This window comes from Trachemys scripta, chromosome 10 (genome assembly GCF_013100865.1).
Source record: "Trachemys scripta elegans isolate TJP31775 chromosome 10, CAS_Tse_1.0, whole genome shotgun sequence".
In the NCBI taxonomy this organism is placed as follows: Eukaryota; Metazoa; Chordata; order Testudines; family Emydidae; genus Trachemys; species Trachemys scripta.
In genome coordinates, this window is record NC_048307.1 from 48,426,767 (window position 1) to 48,449,556 (window position 22,790).

Here is a 22,790-nt window from a genome sequence, read left to right on the forward strand (position 1 = left end):
GCCCGGCTCCCGGCCCGGCACCATGCCCGCGACCCCGGCCCGCCTCCGCACCGGCCCCGCACCGCCGACCCCGGCCGAGCCCTCCCTCCCTCCCGATTTTCCCGGACATGCCCGGCTTTTGGGGATTTCCCCCTGGATGGGGATTTGAGCCCCCAAAAGCCGTACATGTCCGGGAAAATCCGGACGTATGGTAACCCTAACCCTGCACTCATTTTGCACAAAGCACAGGTGGATGGACGGACAGGGAATCAGTCCTTGCATTATGGAGCTATGTTGCTAATGTTTGCAATGTGTTCTGTGAGGAACCCGCATTACTAGTGAGTTTCCTGAGGACATGTGGATTGCTGATGTCTTAAATTTTCGTTTCCTTGTTTCATCGTGCTTGTGTTGGCAATGCTGTATGTTGGTTAGCAACCTTCACTGAATTACTGCGCAGGATTTTTCCCTAAATGAAGATGAATAAGGGAAGCATCAGCCATCTTCCAAGAGTTGTATATTACTGCTGCAACACCACCCAGGATTCCCCTCTCTCCTCCAAATCCTGGGGTGTCTGAAATATCCAAGCGGGTGGGGAGAGACTTTGGGGGGCCTTTTTCACTAACAGCATAGATGCTGGGTCATTATTTTTATCATTTATCATTTGCATTGCAGTGGTTCTGTTGTGTAGTGCTGTACACACAGCAAACAAAAGGGATCCCTGCTGCAAAGAGCTTGCTGTCTAAGTATAAAATGGGAAACAACAGGTGGATATAAGGAACAGAGACATCGAGCAGAAGGTGTTAGGGAAGTCAAAATGGGGCTCTCCCGCCCTACCACAAACCCCTTTGTATTCCACTCTGGTCAGTCTTTTTAGCACAATAAATAAAGGAAACAAATGAATTTGAGGCAAGGACAAAAATGCTGCCTCTGGACGGGCTCTTACAAAGAGAGACACTGCTTTTGCACCAACTTCCCCTATCCCTATCCCTCTCTTTCAGCCACCTCATTCAAGTCCCCCAGGTATTTATTACAGCTCTGCAGTCTGCTGTAATGTAAACTCAGGAGAAGCCCAGGGTATGAACAGCAGATTTGTTTCTCTTGGGAGGCTAGGATGATGGCTGTGGGTTTGTTTTTCTTTCATAGTCAACATCTGGATTGATGCGGAGGAGGGCAAACTGCAGTGGACCAGTGCCTCTGAGAAGCAAAGCTTCCTGTTCAACTGAAAACTACTAATTTGGGGCCTACCAGCTCTGCCAGTAACCCTTTAAGGGCGGGACTGCGTCTTTCTGCAACAAAACTGCCTGTTGAATGGCTCCTTGGCAGATTTCAGGGAATTTACATTCTCCTCTTGCATAAGAAACTTCCAGAGCTGCTGGATTTCCCTTACAGAGTACTCGGCGATAAAGATGTCAAACACAACAGCACACAAGCAGTGGCGTGTAACTGCAGTACATACACAGGTGGTACTCCTTAAGGGTTTGCTCAGCACAAGGACAGCAAGCAGTTCTGCTGCTTCCCAACCGGAAGAGAAAGAATTAAGTACCTGGGGGCATATTAAAATGCCCCTGTAATCTCACTGCTCTCTGCTTTTACAATTCCTACTCTTGAAGAGAGTGTAGGGGTGGCCATGAGGTTGGCGCAATGTGTGTTTTTAGTGTCATTTGTGTCCTTGTTTTATTGGAGACTCTCAAAGCACTTTACAAAGGTAGGGAAGTGTTATAAACCCTCTTTTACAGGTGGGCAAACTGAGGCACAGAGTGATTAACTGATTTGCCCAGGATCATACACATTCAGCGGCAGCATGAGGGACAGAACCCAAGTCTGCCCACTCCCTGTCCTGTTCGAAGCACAAGTCCAGGATAGGATTAATTGTAATTAGTAATTGTGCCTAGAAGCCCCAGCCAAGACTGAGGCCCCATTGTGGTAGGCACTGTGCATACGCACTGAGAGACAGTCTCTGCCCTGAGGAGTTTTCCATTGAAATAGGGAGCACAGGCAATGGGTGAGAGGGAAACAGTCTGAGAGTGGACACATGACTTGCCCAGGGCCACAGCTGATCAGCGGCAGAGCCAGGGTTGGGACCCAGTGCTGAGCCCCCGTGGAGTGCCAGAGCCACTAGAGCAGTGGTTTTCAAACTTTTTTTCTGGTGACTCAGTTGAAGAAAATTGTTGATGCCCACGACCCAACGGAGCTGGGGATGAGGGTTTGGGGTGTGGGAGGGGCTCAGGGCTGGGGCAGAGGGTTGGGGTGTGGGGGTGAGGGCTGTGGGGTTGGGCTGGGAATGAGGCGTTCAGGGTGTGGGAGGGGCTCAGGGCTGGGGCAGAGGGTTGGGGTGTGGGGGTGAGGGCTGTGGGGTTGGGCTGGGAATGAGGCGTTCAGGGTGTGGGAGGGGCTCAGGGCTGGGGCAGGGGGCTGGGATGTGGGAGAGGGTCAGGGATCTGGACTGGGGATGCAGGCTCTGGGGTGGGGCCAGGGTGCAGGAAGGAGCTCCAGGTTTGGGGGGTCTCAGGGCTGGGGCAGGTGATTGGGGTGCAGGGTTAGGGCACAGGCTTACCTTGGGCGGCTCCCGGTCAGCGGCGCAGAGGGTGCTAAGGCAGGCTTCCTGCCTGTCCTGGCACCACAGACTCCGCTGCGCCCCAGAAGCAGCCAGCAGCAGGTCCAGGTCCTAGGCGGAGGTGCGCAAGTGGCTCTGTGTGGCTCTCGCCCGCAGGCACTGGCCCCCAGCTCCCATTGGGCGGTTCCCAGCCAATGGGAGTGCGGAGCTGGTGCTCGGGGTGGGGGCAGTGTGCAAAGCCCCGTGGCCCGCCACCTAGGAGCCGGACCTGCTGCTGGCCACTTCTGGGGCTCAGCACAGTGTCAGAACAGGTAGGAACTAGCCTGCCTTAGCCAGGCAGCACCTCCAATGGGACTTTTAATGGCCCAGTTGGCGGTGCTGACCAGAGCCGCCACGACCCAGTGCCTTACATTCCGCGACCCAGTACTGGGTTGTGATCCACAGTTTGAAAACCACTGCACTAGACATGCTTCTTTAGCTCGAGACAAACTATTTTGAGAGCTGCCTGGACAGATCAGCAGCCAGCCCCTTTAGAGGAGCGCTAATGGGGTTTTTACAGACTACGCATTATTCTGTGATAACAACTTGGGCTGCAGGGCTCATAAAAGGTTTTTTTTTACTAAATCTTTCTTTTACACGGCAGCGACGGCTGGTAACATGATCAGCCTTTGGAGCCTGCCTAGACCATGTCTCAGCAACTGCCTGTGGCTTTCTCCTCCTTAGTGGTCACTACGCAGAGCTAATGCCCACCATGTTGGGGGCTAGTCTGGCTCCATACACATCCTTCCACAACATTCTGCCAGCACCATGGCAATGTGGAAATAAACAGACTTTCCAGATTCCACACTTACATCATTCCCTTGGCAACCAAAGGGCTAATCAGAGCAGGGGCTGCCGTTTACGGTCCAAAAAAAGAAGTCGAAGGCAAGTTTGAGGATCTGGGTGTTGGTTTTTTGTTTTGTTTTTTTAAATTAAGCTTTTAATCCCTGGCCAAGTTGAAGCGGCAGCAACGCAAGTCACTGGTCCAAACTGATTGTTAACGCAGTGCACGTCTTTTCCTCACATACGTTTTGCAAATGGCGGCTTTGACTTTGTCATGCCGCCCTTTAGGTTCATCAGTGCCCTGGTCCCTCTAGCAAGAAGCCGAGCCCGGGTGCCGCAGAGCTTTGTTTATTTATTTAGTGTTTTCTTGGCGTGTGTTTCCAGGGTAACTGCTGGCGACGGAAGCTATAAAGACTCCCCGAGGCCTCCCCCAAGGGAGATGTCCAAGTCTAAAGGTCCCAGCCGAGCTGGCAATTATGGTGCTAGCACCTGTAGAACCTCAGCCATGGCACCAGGGGAAGTCAAGCAGTACCCACCAATCAGTGCCAAAATCAAGGGTAAGTGAACTTCTTATCTGGGGAAACACATTCTAACTAAAGCACGTTAGGGAAGAAATAGCCCTGCCTGACCCAGCTTTGCTCCAGCTGGAGTGAAAGAGTTGCCCCAATACCCTGGGGCTGGGCAGAGAGATAGATGGAAGAGTACCTAGAATAAATGGGAATTACCCAGTGCAGTATCCCAAGATGACAGATGGATAGATAGATGATGCTGCTGATGATAGTAGTTAATAATGGTAAGCACTTCTCATCCTAAGGCAGGCAAGTGAGCCTTTTTATAGATGGATTTGCTGTAGATAGAAAGACAGACCTGGGGGGGTGGGAAAGGGACTAGTGGAGAAGCTTGTAGGTATGGAGCTGGACTGGATCCTGTAGGCCAAAGCCAGAGTTCACAGGGAACCAGCATCTCTAGGTGTCTTTAGTGGGATGCCAATGGCTCCTCAGGCTGATGGAGAATTGGTTACATCTGGTTATCACTATGGCTTGTGCAAAATCTGAAGTAATTGCATTCAAACCAGGGAGTAACTCCTTTAGGTCATCTGCAGCCTGGGAGGGTAGGAAACAAAGGGGCTGGAGGCCTTCTTGTTAGGTCAGTGGATCTTAAATGATGGTCCATGAATCACTGCCAGAGCTCTGCAGAGACCTTCCTGGTAGTCCTTAGTTGACAGTCAAGCAACAGAGATTGGAGTGTTGGGATTGGGGGGGTCCATCGGGTAATCTTTCTTTTACAAAGAGGTGCTTTCCAGGATGGAAAGGTTAGAAAGCTACGACTGTATGGGACAGTCACCTTTGCAGTCACATTCCCATCTGGGGCTGTAGGATACAGAGGGCAGAGATTATCTCATCTGTGCCCTGGAGTGACAAGGGGGAGGAGGTGATACCCTTCGTTAGGGACGATAACACCCATGCCATGGTGTTCTGGAGAACAGGAGGATAGAAACCTTCTGGTTAGAGTAACTCCTTCAGGGTAAATCTTCTGGTAACTCCCATAATTATATCCCCATGCCAGGGAACGGGATACAAGGCCGGTGGGAGACTAAAGACCTTTTCATTAGAGCTTGGTCACCCTCACTATTAAGCTCCTGAAGAATGGGGTTTAGAGCAGGGGGGCCTAAAGACCTTAGGGGACATTAGTCACAAGATCACTTCCTTGTCTTGGACTGAGATGATACATGGGTAGGAGGAGAAAGGAGCTTCACAAGGAGCTTAGGGCGTGAATCTCTTCTGGTTGAACCTTTTATATAAATTAAAGGGGGGCTGGCTCATTCCTGTCTTCATGTTAACATTGTACATTCACATTTCCATTTGCATTCCAGGCCCAGGAGCCGGAAAATATGGCCGGCAGCCCTGCACTGGCATCAGGAATCATGACTTCACCATGTTCGCAGAACCAGCCTACACGATGCGTATAAAACACACGGAGAAAAGTGAGTTACAGACATGGAGCCAGATCCTCAGCCGGTGTGAACTGGTGTTGCTCCATTGACATCAGTGATTTACACCAGCTGAACATCTGGCCCACAGTTTCCTAGCATACAAAAGTCCAAAATGAGTTTGAAACTCCGTAGTCGGAGGGAAAGACAACCTGACTAAGCCTCAAAGGCCCATGGACTCAGCACCTCACCAGCGTGTGGACGGTCTTAGTCCCAAGTGTCCATGGACTGAGCACCTAACCTACAGAAGGTTACAGGATAAATGACATGTGCTACAATCCCTATGGGAGAAATGCATTGCTTCTTGGATGCCTCCTACCCAAATGGTAGCAGAGTGTAGGAGTGTTCATGTGGTGCTACCTGCCCAGGGACACAGATCCAGTCCATTTCTGGCACTGGTCAGGGACAAAATCTTCAGCATGAATTCATGTGGCTATCATGCCCAGCCCCTCTAGAATCCCAGTTCTAAGGGCTCTCAGGGAAGCTAGAGGAACCAAAAAAGTCGAACCAGTGCAAGATGGTGAGCTGAGGCTCAGATCTCTCAGCTGTAGCTTGTGAGCTGATACTTCCTGAACTGGATTCTTCTCCTTTCTCTTGTAGTCTTGGCTGACACAGTCAGTCCTGGTGCCTGCTTCGTAGACCCTCACCTCTCCCGTTTTGGGTGGTGGAAGCCATCGTCCTTTCGCATACAGAACCGAGAGAAGAGTCTAAGTGAGTAGCAGAAACATGGCTGGTCTGTTAGTGCAGTGCATTCCATTATGGTTAGGGTATGATGGACAGATAGATGAATGTAGTGTCACAGGTTACTTGGAACTCCTTAAAATTAAGTGAGGTACAGAACTCTGAGTTTTTCTGATCATGTCTGCACTGTGTGAGTATCTGCCCAGCACGCCCTAAGCCCACAAAGTGCTGTCCCAGCATGCAGTGGGCTAAGTGGGAAACCCAGAAGGTTTCTCTGGGGGACTTATCTTCTTTGGTTGTTCCAGTGTCTTGGGGAGGAATCTGGAGACTACGTCCCTAGGACAGTGCACCCATAGATACCTACAGTAACCCTGAGTGCTGGCATCACAGTTCCTGTCACACATGCTGCCTACCTCTGTCCTGGTGCTAATGGCAGCAACTCTCTCACCCCTCTGACTGGCTCCCACTCCCCTAGCCCCGTGTGAGCTTAATCAGGAGCACACCCATGCATCGGGAAAGAGCCCAGTTCAATGGGCTTTGGATCAGGCCCAGAACCAGCTGCTGCTCCACCTAGCAGCTGTTAACCAGGTGGGGGACTGTTTCCTTTTTAAAGCAGGTGAGGACGCAGGCTCCCCACCTGCTGCCATGGACTCTCTGGCTCTGAAAAGCTGCGGCTGCTGTGCTTCCCACCATACAAACCCTGGAAGGCAGTATGATGGGTTGAATCACAGAAACCCCCTTTGGAACTGCCAAGTGATGTGCCAAGACTACTTCTGCCCTTGCTTTTCCTGCCAGCTCGGGACCCCAGCACCCTGTCTTGTTGAGCCAGACACTCCCGTCTGCTCCAACACAGACCCAGGGTCTGAATTACTTGCCCCAAAGCTGCAGACTTAACTGAAAGCAGCTTACAGAAGTGTTCTTGTCTTTAACACTCAGATGCCCAACTCCCACTGGAGTCTAAACCCAAATAAATCCGTTTTACCCTGTATAAAGCTTATACAGGGTAAACTCATAAATTGTTCGCCCTCTATAACACTGGTACAGAGATATGCACAGCTGTTTTGCCCCCCCCCCCCCAGGTATTAATACATACTCTGGGTTAATTAATAAGTAAAAAGTGATTTTATTAAATACAGAAAGTAGGATTTAAGTGGTTCCAAGTAGTAACAGACAGAACAAAGTGAATTACCAAGCAAAATAAAATAAAACACACAAATCTAAGCCTAAAACAGTAATACAACCGAGTACAGATAAAATCTCACCCTGAAAGATGTTTCAATAAGTCTCTTTCACAGCCTTCCTAGTCTGGGCACAATCCTTTCCCCTGGTACAGTTCTTGTTCCAGCTCAGGTGGTAGCTAGGGGATTCCTCATGATGGCTCTCACTTTTCTCTGTTTCACCCACTTATATATCTTTTGCATAAGGCGGGAATCCTTTGTCCCTCTGGGTTCCCACCACCCCTTCTCAATGGAAAAGCACCTGGTTAAAGATGGATTCCAGTTCAGGTGACATGATCACATGTCATTGTAAGACTTCATTACCCACTTGCCAGCATGCACGTATACAGGAAGACTTACAGGTAAAACACACCCATCTGCAGTCAATTGTCCTGGTTGATGGGAGTCATCAAGATTCCAAACCACCATTAATGGCCCACACTTTGCATAATTACAGTAGGCCCTCAGAGTTATATTTCATATTTCTAGTTTCAGATACAAGAGTGGTACATTTATACAAATAGGATGATCACACTCAGTAGATTATAAGCTTTGTAATGATACCTTATAAGACACCTTTTGCATGAAGCATATTCCAGTTACATTAGCATATTTTCATAAAATCATATAGAGTCCAACGTCACAGGCAGCATGCATGGAACATGCTGAGAGTGTTCAGAACTAGTATCACACACACTCGCACCAGGAATAGTTAGTTACTCATTCATAATTTCTTGGCATCCGATAGCCCAAGCCCTCTGGGTGCTTTAGCAAAAAATAACTAACATATTGGATCCAAGCAGGCCAAATTCATATCCAGGGCAAGCTCATTACAGCATTGTGGAATCTGGCCCATTGAGTCTCACTGGGCCAGCTTCTCTGCTGGTGTGTATTAGCCTAGCTCCATTATGGAGCTACATTGGTTTACATTAGTGGAGGATCTGAGCCTGCATTACCTAACCTAGCTGGAATTCCGATGACATTTGCGAAGTCTCTCCACGCATGGGGATGAAGGAGCCAGAATGTAGTTAGACCTTCTAGGGACCATGGTGTTGCAGTGGGTAAATGCACTAGCCTGTCTTCTCTGCAGATGTGGGTTTCAATATGACATTGACTGCAACTTAAACAAGGTTGAAGGTCTCATCCTAGTCCTTAGCGGGCATTTGTTCTAGCATGATACCACCTAGGGTGACCAGATTACACAGGTGAAATATTGGGATGCGAGAGGGGAAGGGGGGCAAAAAAAAAAAAAAGCCAGTGGTGAGCAAAAAAAACCAAACAAACGTCCGGAGCGCCACACCCTCCTCTCCCCCCCCGCACCAGCATGCCTCCGTTCCGTCTCCACCTCCCCGCTCCCTCCAGTGGGAAAAAAAAAGAAAAAACAAAAACGGCCGCCAAAGCTCCACGCCCCGCCCCCAGCTTGCCTCCGCTCTGTCTCCACCTCCCCCCTCTCTCCATCGCTTGCACCGCCCTACAGCTGATCAGCCCAAGCCTGGGAGGGAGGGGGGAGGAGGAGGAATGCGGCGTGCTTGGGGAAGAGGCGGGGCCAGGGCAGGGATTTGGGGAGGGATCCAATGGTGCAGTGAGGGGGCGCGGCTGGGGGCGTGGGACCAGGGCGGGGATTTGTGGAGGGATCCAATGGGGGGAGGAGGAGGCGGAGTCTGGGCGGGGGGGGGGGGAGCGCAAGCCTGTGAGCAGAGGCAAAATATCAGGACAATTCGCGTCCCGACTGAAGATAGGTTGGGACGCGGGACAAATAAGCAAATATCGGGACAGTCCCGATAAAATCAGGACGTCTGGTCACCCTAATACCACCGGAGTTTATCAGCACTTCGGTATGTTCAGGAACACTCTGCACACCTTCAGTGCTGTTCAGGAATGGCCCACGGTACTGGAATAGCAGCTCAGAGAGAGGTGCATTGGTAGAGCTGTGGGAGACACAAGACTGGAAGAGCAACAGAATTATGTGAGCACTGTGGTGCGTTAGCGATGTTATTGGGGAGGACAGTCACTTACTAGCTGGGCTATTGGAACCAGGCTCCACATGCATTGCTACAGTTGCCAGTACTTCCCCCTGCTCTAACCAGGGCTATCAGCTTCTAACTTACAAGCTCCCAATTCACCTAATGTTTATTAAACAGATGCTCTGCAGAGTTTCCCAGGTGCCTTGTGCCTGTTTAACATCACACCCACCATTTGGTAGACAAGTGGGAAAGACCTTTACCCTCTCCTCTTGGGGAATTGGGGGCTGATCTGCAGCCCTTTCAGGTCAGTGGAAAGATTCCCATTGACTTCAATGGGCTTTGAATCAGACTCTAAGGTTTTGTTTTTTTAACATTATTTAGAGAGGGCAGATACGCCTTCTCCCATATGACCTCCACATCCTCTTTGGGAATCATGGGGCGAGGCAAGAAATGTATTTAATGGGAGGAAAAAAATTACATTGAGAAACTTCCCATAGATGCATATGCCCCTCCAGCCACTATCCAGGCTTACCAGACATATCTTGTTGGACAATTAGCAACAGCAACTCTAAACCTATGGCTTTCCTAAACACAGGAATTTGCCATCAAATAAAGTAAACTGGCAAAAATGCCATTATTACTAATTATACAATCAACAATAATAATAGTGCTGAGGAGCAGGACCAGGACCAGGTGCATAGACAAGGACTCTTGTTAGGTGCTCTACATATACAGAACCAACAGGTGGTCTCTGCCTCAAGGAGCTTACAATCTTAGTATATGTTATTTCAACTTGTGTTAGAGACACAGAGAGCGAGAGTGTGTGCTTCTACTCCCACCCCCGCAAACACATGTGGCTTGTTGACAGCAGTCACATCTGGAATTTTGTTGGCTGTATCCAGCTGCGTTCTCTGTCTCGGCTCAGGGAGCAGGTGATGGGAAACACTGTGGCTCTGTGTAGCCGTTAGAAGCAGCTGGGCAGATGTGCAAATCCCTGTAGGGTTTGGTTTATGCAGAGGAATGGGAAGGGATAATGGCAGGGGCCAATTTGGGTTGTTCAGTAAATCCAGAACACCTCATCTTCCTAAAGCTAGGGGACTTGGAGAGGTTGAGTATGTGGCTGTCTGAATGAACAGACAGCAACACCAGGGCAAACCACGTGGAAATAATGTCAAGGAATCCAAGAGGGTTATGTAGCTTTAGTTTCATAATCAAGAACTTTGGAGGTTAGCTATTGAATTAAAGATAAGCAACCATGAATTACAAGGCCATTGAAGAGTTTAGTGGTGATATCCTACACCACTACAGTATATTTGACAGTGGAGCCTTCTGTTATAATAACTATGGGGAGAGGACCTGAGATCCCTGTGCATGAGAATTGGCTGTCCCACATCCCAAAGCAATGGCTGACAACTCTGTCTCTGATGTCTTCAAATATTTGTGCCCACATGAGGGAGCAAGGCTGGTCTGCCGGGTAAGGCACAAAACTAGGTGCTGGGAGACTGGGGTTGAATTCCTGACTCTATCACAGACTTCCTGAGTGAGTCTGGCCAAGGCACTCAACCCCTCAGTTGCTCAATTTCCTGGCCTGTTAAATAGGCATCATAATGTTATGGCAGGTGGCCCTGTTACATATAGTCTTCCAAGTTCTTTATTGTTTAGCACGTGAACAAACATTTGGTCTTGTGAAGACATGCTGTGTGGTGTTAGTTTGGGGTGAGGCAAGGTTCTGTATGGAGGCAGCTTCTGGGGAGGGAGCCCTGTGAGCCACAGGGGAATTTGGTCTCTGATTATAGTCAGTTCCTGTGGCGGTTACCCTCTGAGAACTGGGCATAATGTGGGGCTGATTTTCCTGGATGAAGAGATTGCATGCCATTTGTGACCACCTCTGTTCCAGGACTGACAGAGCCCCCCCTCCCCCAAATCCATTTGGGCCAAAGACCAAATCTGAGGTAAGTTATCCCAAGAGTTTCAGCCAAGAGGCCTCCAACCCAGGGACCCAGAAGGCACAGGGAAAAATAGAACACCACAACTCATGATTGGGTAATTGAGGGATGCCTGTGAGTATGAGTCCAAGCCAAGGCTCTTGTCAGAATACAGCCTGCTGTTCTAGATGATATAATTTCCAGCTCCCCACAGAAACCACACAGTCCACAAGGGCACAGCTACTTCCCTGAGCATAACCCTGCAAAGAGGAAGCCAGATTATCTCACACCTTGATCGACATCCCGTCCAGAAAGCTTCGTCTACTCCTGTGCTGACAGTGCATGATGGTGTCTCCGGACACGAATATGCTTTTGGCCTGCAGGCAGATATGCCCTAAGTCGCGTTCTAGACACCCATCTGTCGTGTATGGTTTGGGATGTGGCAGCTGGTGTGCATTGATACAGAAATATAGGGGAGGGTATTGCTCACGTTCAACTTCTTCCTTGGCTCCATCTACCTGCATTCTCAGCTCCATCATTGTACCCTGCTGGCCCTCCTCCTTTTCCCTTCTGGACAGCCCTCCTGTCCTATCCCCTTATTTCCTTGCTGCACTTGGTCCCTGAACAGACCCCTTCTGGTGCTTAAACTCTGAAACCTGTCTCCACGTCATCCCAGCTGTACCCCACCAATTTATGTGTTTAGACTATAAACTATATAGTGCAGGGACTGTAATTTGTTTGCCTCATTTCCCTAAGGTCCTTCTAGGCTTGCAATGCTGTATACATGGCTAATAACAACAACATGCAAACCAAGCAGTGCAGGAGCTGAGGACCTTCTGGACCTAGTAAGGATCTGGTAGCTTGCTCAGAGGGCTTTTGCTAGGTTCTGGCCACTCCTATTGCTCTTAGCCCACTGCTGGGCATGTAGTCCTCCTTCCAGTTCAGTCTGGCATCAGATGGTACATCCTCTGCCCATTCCCAGCTGTCCAGGAGGAGAGGATGCCAACGCTGAAGGTTCTGTCCATGCTGCCAAAGGAGGTGAAGGATGTGCCACCATTGTGCTTGCTGATGTTCTCCCACCTCTGTCGTGTTATCTATTACATGACCCACTGTGTCTGTCCCAGCAAACCCTTTTGGGGGTTAATGATCTGACTTGCCAAGTGCACTGACTCATCTGGCCTGTGGCGCTTACTCACTGAGCCTCTTAAAGGTCAGTGCCAAAGGGCTGGGATGCCTGTTTAAGGCAGGGTGCACAAATTTGTCTCAGCCATTCACTCTGCACCTACAACAGTCACACCAGCACAGCATCCAGCCCTCAGTGTCTAATATGGGCCTTGTTTAGAACCGCCCCCCTCTCCCCCAGCTCTGCTCGATCTGGGGAGGTCAGTAGCAAGCAAGGCAGCCGAGCTGCAGGCCGGAGGGGTCACCAGGAGCGTGGAACTGTTCCTCAGGAGAAAACATGGCTCTTGCTGGAAGAGGCAATGAGGTGTGAAGATCCTGCTGCTGAAGTGAGCTGGGCATTCAGGGAGAAAGAGATGAAATCAGTTCCCTGGGGAAGTGAACAGAGGTGGTGGGCTCTGTGTAGAAGGGCTTTGAAGAGCGAAGATGAAGACAGGAGGTCCCCAAGGAGAATAGACTGAGGGGCCAGCACTAGAGCCCCTGGGGAGATGCTGATACCCGTAATGAGAGCAGTTAGTGGAGCGTCCCAGCTGGACCCAAGCAGCAATAGTTGCTCTGGTCCTTATTTAACCAACTGGCAGCCGGGGAGGATGCTGAGCAGAAAAGCCACCGTGGCCAGCATTGCTATTGCCTGTATTTCTATGCAACCGCTAGGGCCCAGAGAAACCTGAGCTACGTGGGCTGCTGCTTTAGCTTCTTCACTGACGAGTTCATCGTCCCAGTGGGGGGGGGCGAGGAAATAAACAGCAGCTCATGGCTTGTGCAGGTCGGGGCCTGGGAGCCCTTCTGTTCCCAGTGCATCAGTGTGTGGGAGAAGGGGACAGTCAGGGCTCTTCAAGAGCTCAGCAGCCTGGAGCCAGTTGACTCACTCACCACAAATGTCTCGGAGGGGCAGCCCATTCAGAGGGAGAGAGAAACAGAGGCGGCGAGCACAGTCTGGTCATGGCCTGTGTGAAGTGCTGTGTTTGGGAGCTCCCAGATAATGGTAATGAGGGAATGTTGCAACCCTGATGATTTCGCCCTGCCGGACACTCACCAGTCTGCTGTACTGGACCCCACCCTGGGGTTCACAGGCTCTTGGCTTGTTGGGGGTGAGTAGAGTTTAGGCATGTTTGTGGAAAAGAACAGGAGTACTTGTGGCACCTTAGAGACTAACAAATTTATCGGATCATAAGCTTTCGTGGGCTACAGCCCACTTCTTCAGATGCATAGAATGGAACACCACTAGCTGTCACCTTCAGCCCCCAACTAAAACCTCTCCAGTGCATCATCAAAGATCTACAACCTATCCTGAAAGATGATCCCTCACTCTCACAGATCTTGTGAGACAGACCTGTCCTCGCTTACAGACAACCCCCTAACCTGAAGCAAATACTCAGCAGCAACCACACATCACTGAACAAAAACACTAACCCAGGAACCTATCCTTGCAACAAAGCCCGATGCCAACTCTGTCCACATATCTATTCAAGTGACATCATCATAGGACCTAATCACATCAGCCATACCATCAGGGGCTCGTTCACCTGCACATCTACCAATGTGATATATGCCATCATGTGCCAGCAATGCCCCTCTGCCATGTATATTGGCCAAATTGGACAGTCTCTACGCAAAAGAATTAATGGACACAAATCTGACATCAGGAATCATAACACTCAAAAACCAGTAGGAGAACACTTTAACCTGTCTGGCCATTCAATGACAGACCTGCGGGTGGCAATTTTGCAACAGAAAAGCTTCAAAAACAGACTCCAATGAGAAACTGCTGAGCTGGAATTGATATGCAAACTAGATACTGTCAACTTAGGCTTGAATAGGGACTGGGAATGGCTGAGCCATTAAAAACATTGAATCTATCTCCCCTTGTAAGTATTCCCACACTTCTTATCAAACTGTCTGTACTAGGCTATCTTGATTATCACTTCAAAAGTTTTTTTCTCTTACTTAATTGGCCTCTCAGAGTTGGTAAGACAACTCCCACCTGTTCATGCTCTCTGTATGTGTATATATATATCTCCTTAATATATGTTCCATTCTATGCATCTGAAGAAGTGGGCTGTAGCCTACGAAAGCTTATGCTCAAATAAATTTGTTAGTCTCTAAGGTGCCACAAGTACTCCTGTTCTTTTTACACACACTTACTTTACTCATAGAAAAAGCACAAGAGATATAGAGATCTGTACAAACCTGCATCCCTCCTTCCAGTGTCCTCACCACTCTGAGAGCCGTTTGGGTTTTGGGGCACCCTTTTAGGGGTCCCAAGTCCTTCCTGCATCCCTCTCCTCCTGCTCAGTCTTCAGCTTCGGATCTCTCTCCTCTCCTTCTCTGAAGATGACTGGTGAGAGAGCTTCCTTTTATAAAGCTGCAGTCCCCTGTGTCAGATGACCATAATCAGTCACTTCAAGTCCCTTGTCAGGTGATCCATTGCTTGTTTACCATCTCACCTGGAAGGATGGGTTTCTCTGGGCGGTAGCTAGCTCATTGTCCAAGGTGCTTGCCTTTCAGCAGGAGGCCCTCCAGGTTAATGACCCTTGATTGCCCTGTATTGTCAACACTTCTTGGAATCCTAGTCCAAGACGGAGGCAAAGAGACAACAGGAAAGGTGCTGGACAGTCTCACAACCAAAATAGTGCTCACAAAACAAAATGGAGACATACACTACAAATATGGATTAAATCATCGTGGTGCAGACCTGTGAAAGGAGAGGAGACGATGGAGAGTCATGGGGTTATTTGTGTGGTCAAAGGAGGGTATATTGTTTCGGGCCTTCTTAGATGAGAGGTAGGAAGGTAAATCTGAGGCGCTCTAATAAGGATTTGCCTTGAGAATCTGCCCATGTGGCCATTAGAGGGGCCCAGGGAGAAGGCAGAGATGAATGAGGGTGATGAGCATTCAGGTTCCTGACTGCCACCTTGGCTCTGCAGGTAGGCGCTTGGAGAGTCACTCACTATGCTGGTCCCAGCTGTCCCTTGTCAAGCACCATGGGCAGAGGCAGGAGGCTTCCCTAAGGTTCAGGCTGCAATGGAACCAGGTGAGGATTGTACTGACCAAATCTTGCCCCCATTGCAGTCAATGGCAAGGATCCCATTGGCGTCAGTGAGACCAGGGCCTGGTCTGTTTCCTCTGACCCTCCTTCCATGCAAGCGGAGGTGCCAAGGGCCCTGCTGGCCCCTCCCTGAATCTGCTTGTGTTTGGGGTCATTTGGCAGGACCCTGTTTGACTGGTCACCTGGCCCAAGCCTCTCCGTGGCCTGCGCATTACGATGAAGATGGAATGAGGGCCGGGCTTCTGCTGCATAATAAACAGGGATTTGCCAGCAAACCCGTGTGTCCCTGGCCGTTGCCTCATTCCCACGGCCCACCTCAGCCTCATGCCCGTCTAGGCTGATGTGTCACTGCCCCGACCCCCTCGAACCTGCTCCATGGCGACGTTTACCCCAGAGGGAGAGCGGCAGGAGAGGGAGGTCTCTTACTGGGTTCCCTGGCAATAGACAGTAACGTGCCATCCGCTCTCTCTGGCCTCTGCAAGGCCCTTGCCTGCTCTGGCTTTTTCACTGTAATGCTGCAGGGCCCTGGGGCACTGGAACGGGCGTGAGAAAACCACAGCACAGAGAGTCGCCTAGGCCCCCACAAGGAGTGGAGAGCAGGGCTGCTGTGTGTCCCCTGGAGTCCCCACAGTCACTGCTCAGAGAGTAGGGCTGGGAATGTGCCATTTACCAACCCATCTCCTGAATGCCGTGGCATCAGGGCATGACGCTGGGCACCTGGCTACCCCCTCCAAGAATGGCCCTTGGCCCTGAGTGCAGGGACATGCACTGAAGGCAGAAAGGCCAGCCTGTGCCTGAAAACCACTTGTGCATGTGTGAGAAACACTGTGCAGCTGTTTGCCCCCCAGAGTAGCAGGGTGCAGAGCAATGTCGGAGGGGTCGGTATTGCCTGCTGGTGGTGCTCTCTGTCTGTGGAAAATCCAACACACTGAGATGGTTTCTTCAGGAAAGCATCAATAACGTGTACAATGAAACAGCCCTGGCTGATTGGTTAATGCCCCAGTGACTCCTCCAAGGGTTGGAGCAGCCCCTGCACCCAGGAAGGCTGCAGTTACCTTGAGCCCTAAGGCAGTGCCTGGACCCTCTTGGTCTGAAGTCCCAGATCCATGTCTTTGGAACAGCTCCTCTTTGTGAGCTGGAAATGGAGTTGTCCCAAGTGGTGTCTCCTCCTCTCCTTGGCGCAGGCCCCTTTCCCTTCCACTAGAGCCAGAACAGTGGGCTGCTCCCAGGGATCAGCACACCTTTGGGCGGGCCCCTGCGCTATATAGTGAGGGGACTTGCTTGGTGGTGACTCTCTATTGACTAAAGGGCATGTAGTATCTTCTTGGTTAGCCAGCATATGAGGAGATATTTGACTTGTATCATGGATGGAGCTCTCATTGATTTCAGTGGGAGCTGGGCAGAATCCTTTATGGGTCCCACGGAACACAAAGGGTGGGATTAGATTTCTTAGTGCATCTAAACTCTTGTGCATGGGGTTGGGGTAGTACAGGAGTGCATTGTCTTCTGGGCTTCTAAAATTGCTTTTGGACACGTGAGTCTCATTGAAAATGTGTTCTAAAGGGAATCACATGTAAACACTGATGGCAGCATGAGATTTTCTTGGAGTCCCCAGGTGTTTGTGTATTAGCTGTCTCCTGCCACCTGATACTATAATTTGCCTCTGTAGGGGGGTGATCATCCACTCCTGCCCTAAAGGGCTTGAAATCAGTCCTGGGAGAGGGCTGTGGCTGGGGACAAGCAGCCCAGGCTGATTGGGAAAGCAGCCTCAGCTGTGGCCACGCCCCAATCAGGGCCCAGCTGGCCATTATAAGAGGGCAGTGGGCTAGAAGGAGACAGATGCTCCCTCTGCTGTTAGAGGGAGAAGGGCCTGGCTGCTGGGGAGTGTACCTGGGTACCTAAGGTCAAGCAGGGCTGGGGAAAGGCAAGAGGAGCTGGGGAGCTCTGGCCTGGAAACCCCCCAGGCTGCAGGCCTAGTGGAAGGCCAACGGGGTACTGGAGTTGCAGGGGGCAGCCCATGAGTAGGCAGAGGCAGCAGGTCCAAACCCCCCTTGCCTATGATGAGTGGCTTATATACTGCAGTCTGCCCCAGTGAATGGGGACTAGATGGAGACTGGGCAGTAGCCAAAGACTGAGGCAAGGTGGGGATAGGGGGTGGGGGTTCCCCTGGAAGGGGGAGACCCTGAGACTGTGGGGTTACTGCCCGGGGCAGCACCCCAGTAGAAAGGGGCACCTAGGTCCATGAGGGATATGGGGGCCCAGCGGCAGCAAGATGTCGGCCTGCAGAGGGTGCTCCAAAGCAGGAAAAAGAGCTAATTCCCAGGATGCCAGCAGGAGGTGCCCCAGGGATGAGTCTCGGACCGTTATAGCCTCATTTAAGGGGATCTAGAGGGCATGAATCCAATGAGAAGGCAGAGTGCTGGTGCAGCAATGGGGAAAGGGGATGGGACTACTATGGGAAAGACAGGACAAGAGAGAGACCAGACTGTACCAGAAGCTGTTGCAGGTAACACAACATCTGACAAAGCCCTGTGGCAACTAACTGTGATTTAATGGTTGAAAATGTCATTCAAACATTGAAATATGTGAGTTTTGCCCAGTGCTAGGCAGCGTGAAGGCAAGTGATCTTAAACACTTTGGGCTAGATCCTCGGTGTAAATGGGTATAATGCCATTGAATGAAATGGAGCTGCACCGATTTAGACCAGTTGAGGGCCTGGACTGATTCTCAGGGCTGATGCACAATGCAGATTAACCTTTTGTGGGTCTGGTGCCAAACATATTTGTGGGCCCCCCATGTAGTCATTATGGACCCCTTCTGAGGGTGGGCCTGGTGTGGCGGCACCATTGGCGCCATAGTACTGAATCTCAGAGAAATTTTTCATTTTGATCACACACCTCTGCTTAACTATATGTATTGCCATACCCAGCTTCCTCAGCCCCCAGTTTTTCTCATTGAGCTGTACACCCATACGGGTTTACCAGTGTCCACAGTGAGCAGAACTTTCATAATGATAAGGGAAACTCCCCACAGATTTTATCTCCTTCCTCATTCAGACATTCTGTAGTCATGTCTCCAGTACCACCCTGTCACCAGTCACTGTACGTGGTTCTGGTCTCAGCTCAATAAAGTTCCACAGTCAGCAGAAACCTGATCACTTCTGACAAATTCCTCCCCCAGCACCCATCCTGCCATTTGAGCAAGCCACTTGCAAACATCATTTCTCCAACCCTTGCTCAGTGAGCACTTAGCTCCTGGAAACCTGCAGTTCAGGGCCGGCTTTAGCAAGAGCGGGGCCCAATTCCTGGGGGCGGGGCTTACTGCAAGCCCTGCCCCCAGGAATCGAGCCGCACTCCGGCCGTGTTCGCTGGGCTTGGGTCCGGCCCAGAGCCCCTTGGCAGCCAGAGCCGAGCCACGGGGGCCGGGCCGGGGGCCGGACCCGAAGCCATGCCGCGGGGGCTGGGCTGGGTCAGGCCGGGGGCCGGACCCGAAGCCGTGCCACGGGGGCCGGGCCGGGGGCCGGAGCCGGGCGACTGGAGCCAGGCCGGGCTGGGGGCTGGAGCCAAAGCCGCGCCGCAGGGGGGGGCTGGAGCCGAAGCTGCGCCGCGGGGGCCGGGCCGGGCGACTGGAGCCGCGCCACGGGGGCCGGGCCGGGGGCCAGCCCCAAAGCCGCGCCGCGGGGGCCGGGCCGGGCGACTGGAGCCGCGCCACGGGGGCCGGGCCGGGGGCTGGACCCGAAGCCGCACTGCGGGCCGGAGCCACGCCGCGGGTTGGGCCGGAGCCATGCCGCGGGCCGGCGCACTCGGCCGGAACCGGGGCCGGACTAGGCTGTGCCTCCCCAGAGCCCTCCTCGCGCCCCCCACCACCCCAGGTTATCTAGTACTGCCTGCCCGCCCCTGCTTCTTTTCAGACTTCCCGCGAACCTCTGATTCGCGGGAAGCAGGGGCGGGGGAGGAGCAGGGGGCGGAGCGGGGAGGGGAGGAGGGGGAAATGAGCTGGGGGCGGGGTGGAGAGCTGCGGCGCGGGGCCCTCTTGGCGCGGGGCCCAATTCAGCTGAATCGGCCTAAAGCCGGCCCTGCTGCAGTTACCAGCCTTCTTTTTCCCTCTGCTCCCATCTATGTGCTATTCCACTACCTGATCACCGACACCTCTCCCCATGCTTGTTTCCCTTCTACCTTGAATGTGCTCCCCAGACAGCTGGTCCTATTCTCCCCCTGCAAACCTGACCTGCTTCCACTTTCCCTGCTCCCCTTGACATTCCTGTCCTACTGGTGACCTCTGTTTCTTATGGTTAACTCCAGTTTCTTTATCTGCTCCTAGCTTAATGGCCCCCAGTAGTCACAGAGCCACCATGGGACCAATTGCCAGAGGCCAGCCTTTGACAGGTGCACCTACTAGCTGTGGGAGGGGTGGCAATTCCAAGAGTGAGCATGCTTGAATCTTGCAATGGTGGCACTAGGGACTCTCAATCCTCAGTTAAGCAGCTGTTGTCTCTGCAGTTAGGTGCTTCCCTACTCTAGGCCAAGTCTTTAAGATGCCCATCACCAGCAGCAGGGCCCCCCAATTCCTATGTCCCCAACAGCTAACACATAGTAGTGAAGAAGATGCAGCCTGGATGTTTTCCAAGGCTGGGGTGGCTGGAAATTCCCCATCCCTGAGCAGCAGCTCTGCAACAAGCTCACACAACCCCGCTCTGCTGTGGGACCGGTACTCTGTGAAGACAGTGGAGTTACCCCATGTTTCCACCCAAAGCCTGTTGAAGTCGGTGGGAGTCTTTTCATTGTCTTTAATGGGCTGTGTATAGAAGCAAAGGAGCTAATTCTAGATTCTAGGAGTACAGTCCATTCTAAAACTATGGTGCACTGGTTTACTATTGTAAACAGGAGGGACTCATGTTACCTAGTGAATAATCAACACCTGCAACACTTAACTTTTTCTGAGAGGCCTCCCACCCAATTACTAAATGTAAACCTGCTTAGCTTACAAGGTTTGAAAATACCAGGTGGTATGGTTACAAAAGCAAGGTGCTTCTGAATACAGTAGAAATTTTGGATGTGCACAGAATGGTTCCTGCATGGTTACAGAACTGCAGTAAAGTGGAACGATTTTCAGTTTGTGTGATTGGAGGATATCTGGATCCATATTGTGAGACTGTCCCACATAATAAGGAAAAGTTGAGGTGCCTTTGCTGTTCTTTTGTTCCACTCTTCGTTTCTGTGGGGAACTTGCCAATGCAATATTACTGTCATCTTCTTTTTAAACAAACAAAACTAAAAACCAAAAACCAATAATGGTTGTTGAAAATAGCAATTCCGGTCCTAGTTAGGATTGGGAAGAGCCAGCATTTGTTGCTCAATTTTATCCTACTTTTTCTACAGCAAATTACAGTGGATCAGTATTTGATTTGGGAGAAATGAAGTAACAGAGTCCAAACTGAACTTGAGAGCTCCTGAACTTTGAGGGTGTTCAAAACTGGAAAGGAGGTGCTACATTCCCTTTCTGAATATTAGATAAATCTGGAAAGGAAAAGCCAATTTCTGCTTCTGTGTCTCAGAAGTGGAAATGGAGTCACATCCTCCTGTGTGCCTGGTACTGTACCTAACGCTGCCCAGGTCCTCTGGTAAAGCCTTCCCTCTCTTACTTATCATTTTAACTTTTCCTGGTGGGGTCCACATACCTCCCTTGCTAGGCTTCAGATAGAGGCACATTGTCCATTCATTCCACCCAATTCCTTCTTTGGGGGCTGCCAGCCAAGGAAGTCTTCTGAGGGTGATATCTGGGCCAAAGCCTTCTACTCCTTGTGCATACATGTTCCCCATTCACAGTACCACCCTCTTCTAGCAGCCAACTCTCCATTCACAGCAAGCCAGTACATTGGGTCTCACCAGCTCTGGCAGCTTCCCCACTCCCTCCCCCTCTCTTCCTGTTGATAGCTGCCAAGGGAATGCTGGGAAATGTAGTTCCTTCCCTGCTCCAGGGCTGACTCTCCAGGCAGGGAGCTGGCCAAGGAACTACTGCTCCCAAGGTCCCCTGGGCTCTCGACTCCCAGGCTGGATCCCTGTAGGCAGAGCATGGGAGTTGGAGCCTCCATGCCTGTCTCTGGGCATGGTGTGGGTGATACAATGTGGCAGGGCCCTGGTGCAGTGTACAGTATATCCCGGGGGGTAGGTGTTCTCTGGGGCTGGAGACTGGGCGCCATGGTACCCAGGGTGCTGCTCCTTGACCTCCCTCACGGCCTCTTGCAGTGCTGCGGTAGAGGAGGAAGTGGGTGTTAGGGGCCCCTTCTGAGTGTGGGCCCGGCGCCATGGAGCCATTGGCACCCTGGTAAACCTGGTACTGCATAATGCCCTCCCCTGTTAGCATCCCACCCCACAGCTCTACGAATGCACCCTGACTGCTGGTCCCCCATGTACAGCTCTGCCAATCCACCTCACTTCTGTCCTCGCCATTTCCCCAGGCCAGAGACACTCTAGTAAGACAGAAACTCTTTTGAAATGCAAGCCACGTTTGAAGTGAGGTCTGCAGTGGCCAAAGGCCTGTTGCATGACCCCACAATGGGCACCAGCCTACATCTCAGGGTGCAGCCAGCTTCAGAAGTAGGCAGAATCCAACTCTACCATAGTAACGTTGATCCCAAACTGCCTCTTGGCTCCCAGGTTTGATGAGCACACCTGCCCCGAATGAATACCACACAGAGAAGGTACATCCGCAGGGGGAACCCTACGCACCGGCTTATTCCTTGGCCGACCGCACTCGCTACCGTGAGAATGATCCCAACCCAGCTCCCAATGCCTATACCCTCCCAGGGATGCTGGGACCCGGACTTCCCATCAAGCCATCTGCCCCCTGCTACAGCATGGCCTCCAAAATGGATATGTGGAGCAACACAGAGGAGCTGGCAAGAGTCCCTGGCCCAGCATCCTTTGTTGTGCCTGAACCGAATGTCTACTTGCACCGGCAACCTGCCTACAGCATGTGGAGAAAGTACAAGTTCGTAAGGGACTCTACTCCAGGGCCGGCAGACTACAAGACTGGCCGTGTCACCATCACGAAGCCGAGGGCCCCGGATTTCAGCCTGGGGATCCGTCACTCCGAGTACCTCACCCCCTTGGTTATTGATGTTATGGAGTGAATCAGGCCACTACTCTGGGCTGTGGGGCTGTTCTTACCCTTAGGCCCCCAAGCTGGGCCATGACCATGTGACACCAGCACACCACTGCATGTTAGCCCTAGCAGTTACAGCACACTTGAGGCCTGATTCAAAGTCCTGCAAAGTCAACGGGAAGACTGCTGTTTATTTCAGTGAGCTATGGATCTGGCTCTTGGCTTGAGACTTTCTGACTTCTGTCTGGGAGGTTCACAGTGCAATATGACTGCACTTGCCCACTGCTACTCCCCATCCTGGGCCCTCGCCCCTCCCCCGCACGTGA

At 51.5% G+C, this 22,790-nt stretch overlaps 1 protein-coding gene across 1 annotated transcript; it reads left to right on the plus strand.

Annotated features, from left to right (window-relative positions):
* Positions 1-3,680: 3,680 nt before the first annotated feature.
* ODF3L1 (outer dense fiber of sperm tails 3 like 1) lies at positions 3,681-22,790 on the plus strand. Its single transcript, XM_034784549.1, has 4 exons — positions 3,681-3,912; positions 5,229-5,339; positions 5,946-6,056; positions 22,017-22,790. Exons 1-4 carry the CDS (start codon positions 3,795-3,797, stop codon positions 22,490-22,492), a joined length of 816 nt encoding a protein of 271 aa, XP_034640440.1. The 5' UTR covers positions 3,681-3,794; the 3' UTR covers positions 22,493-22,790.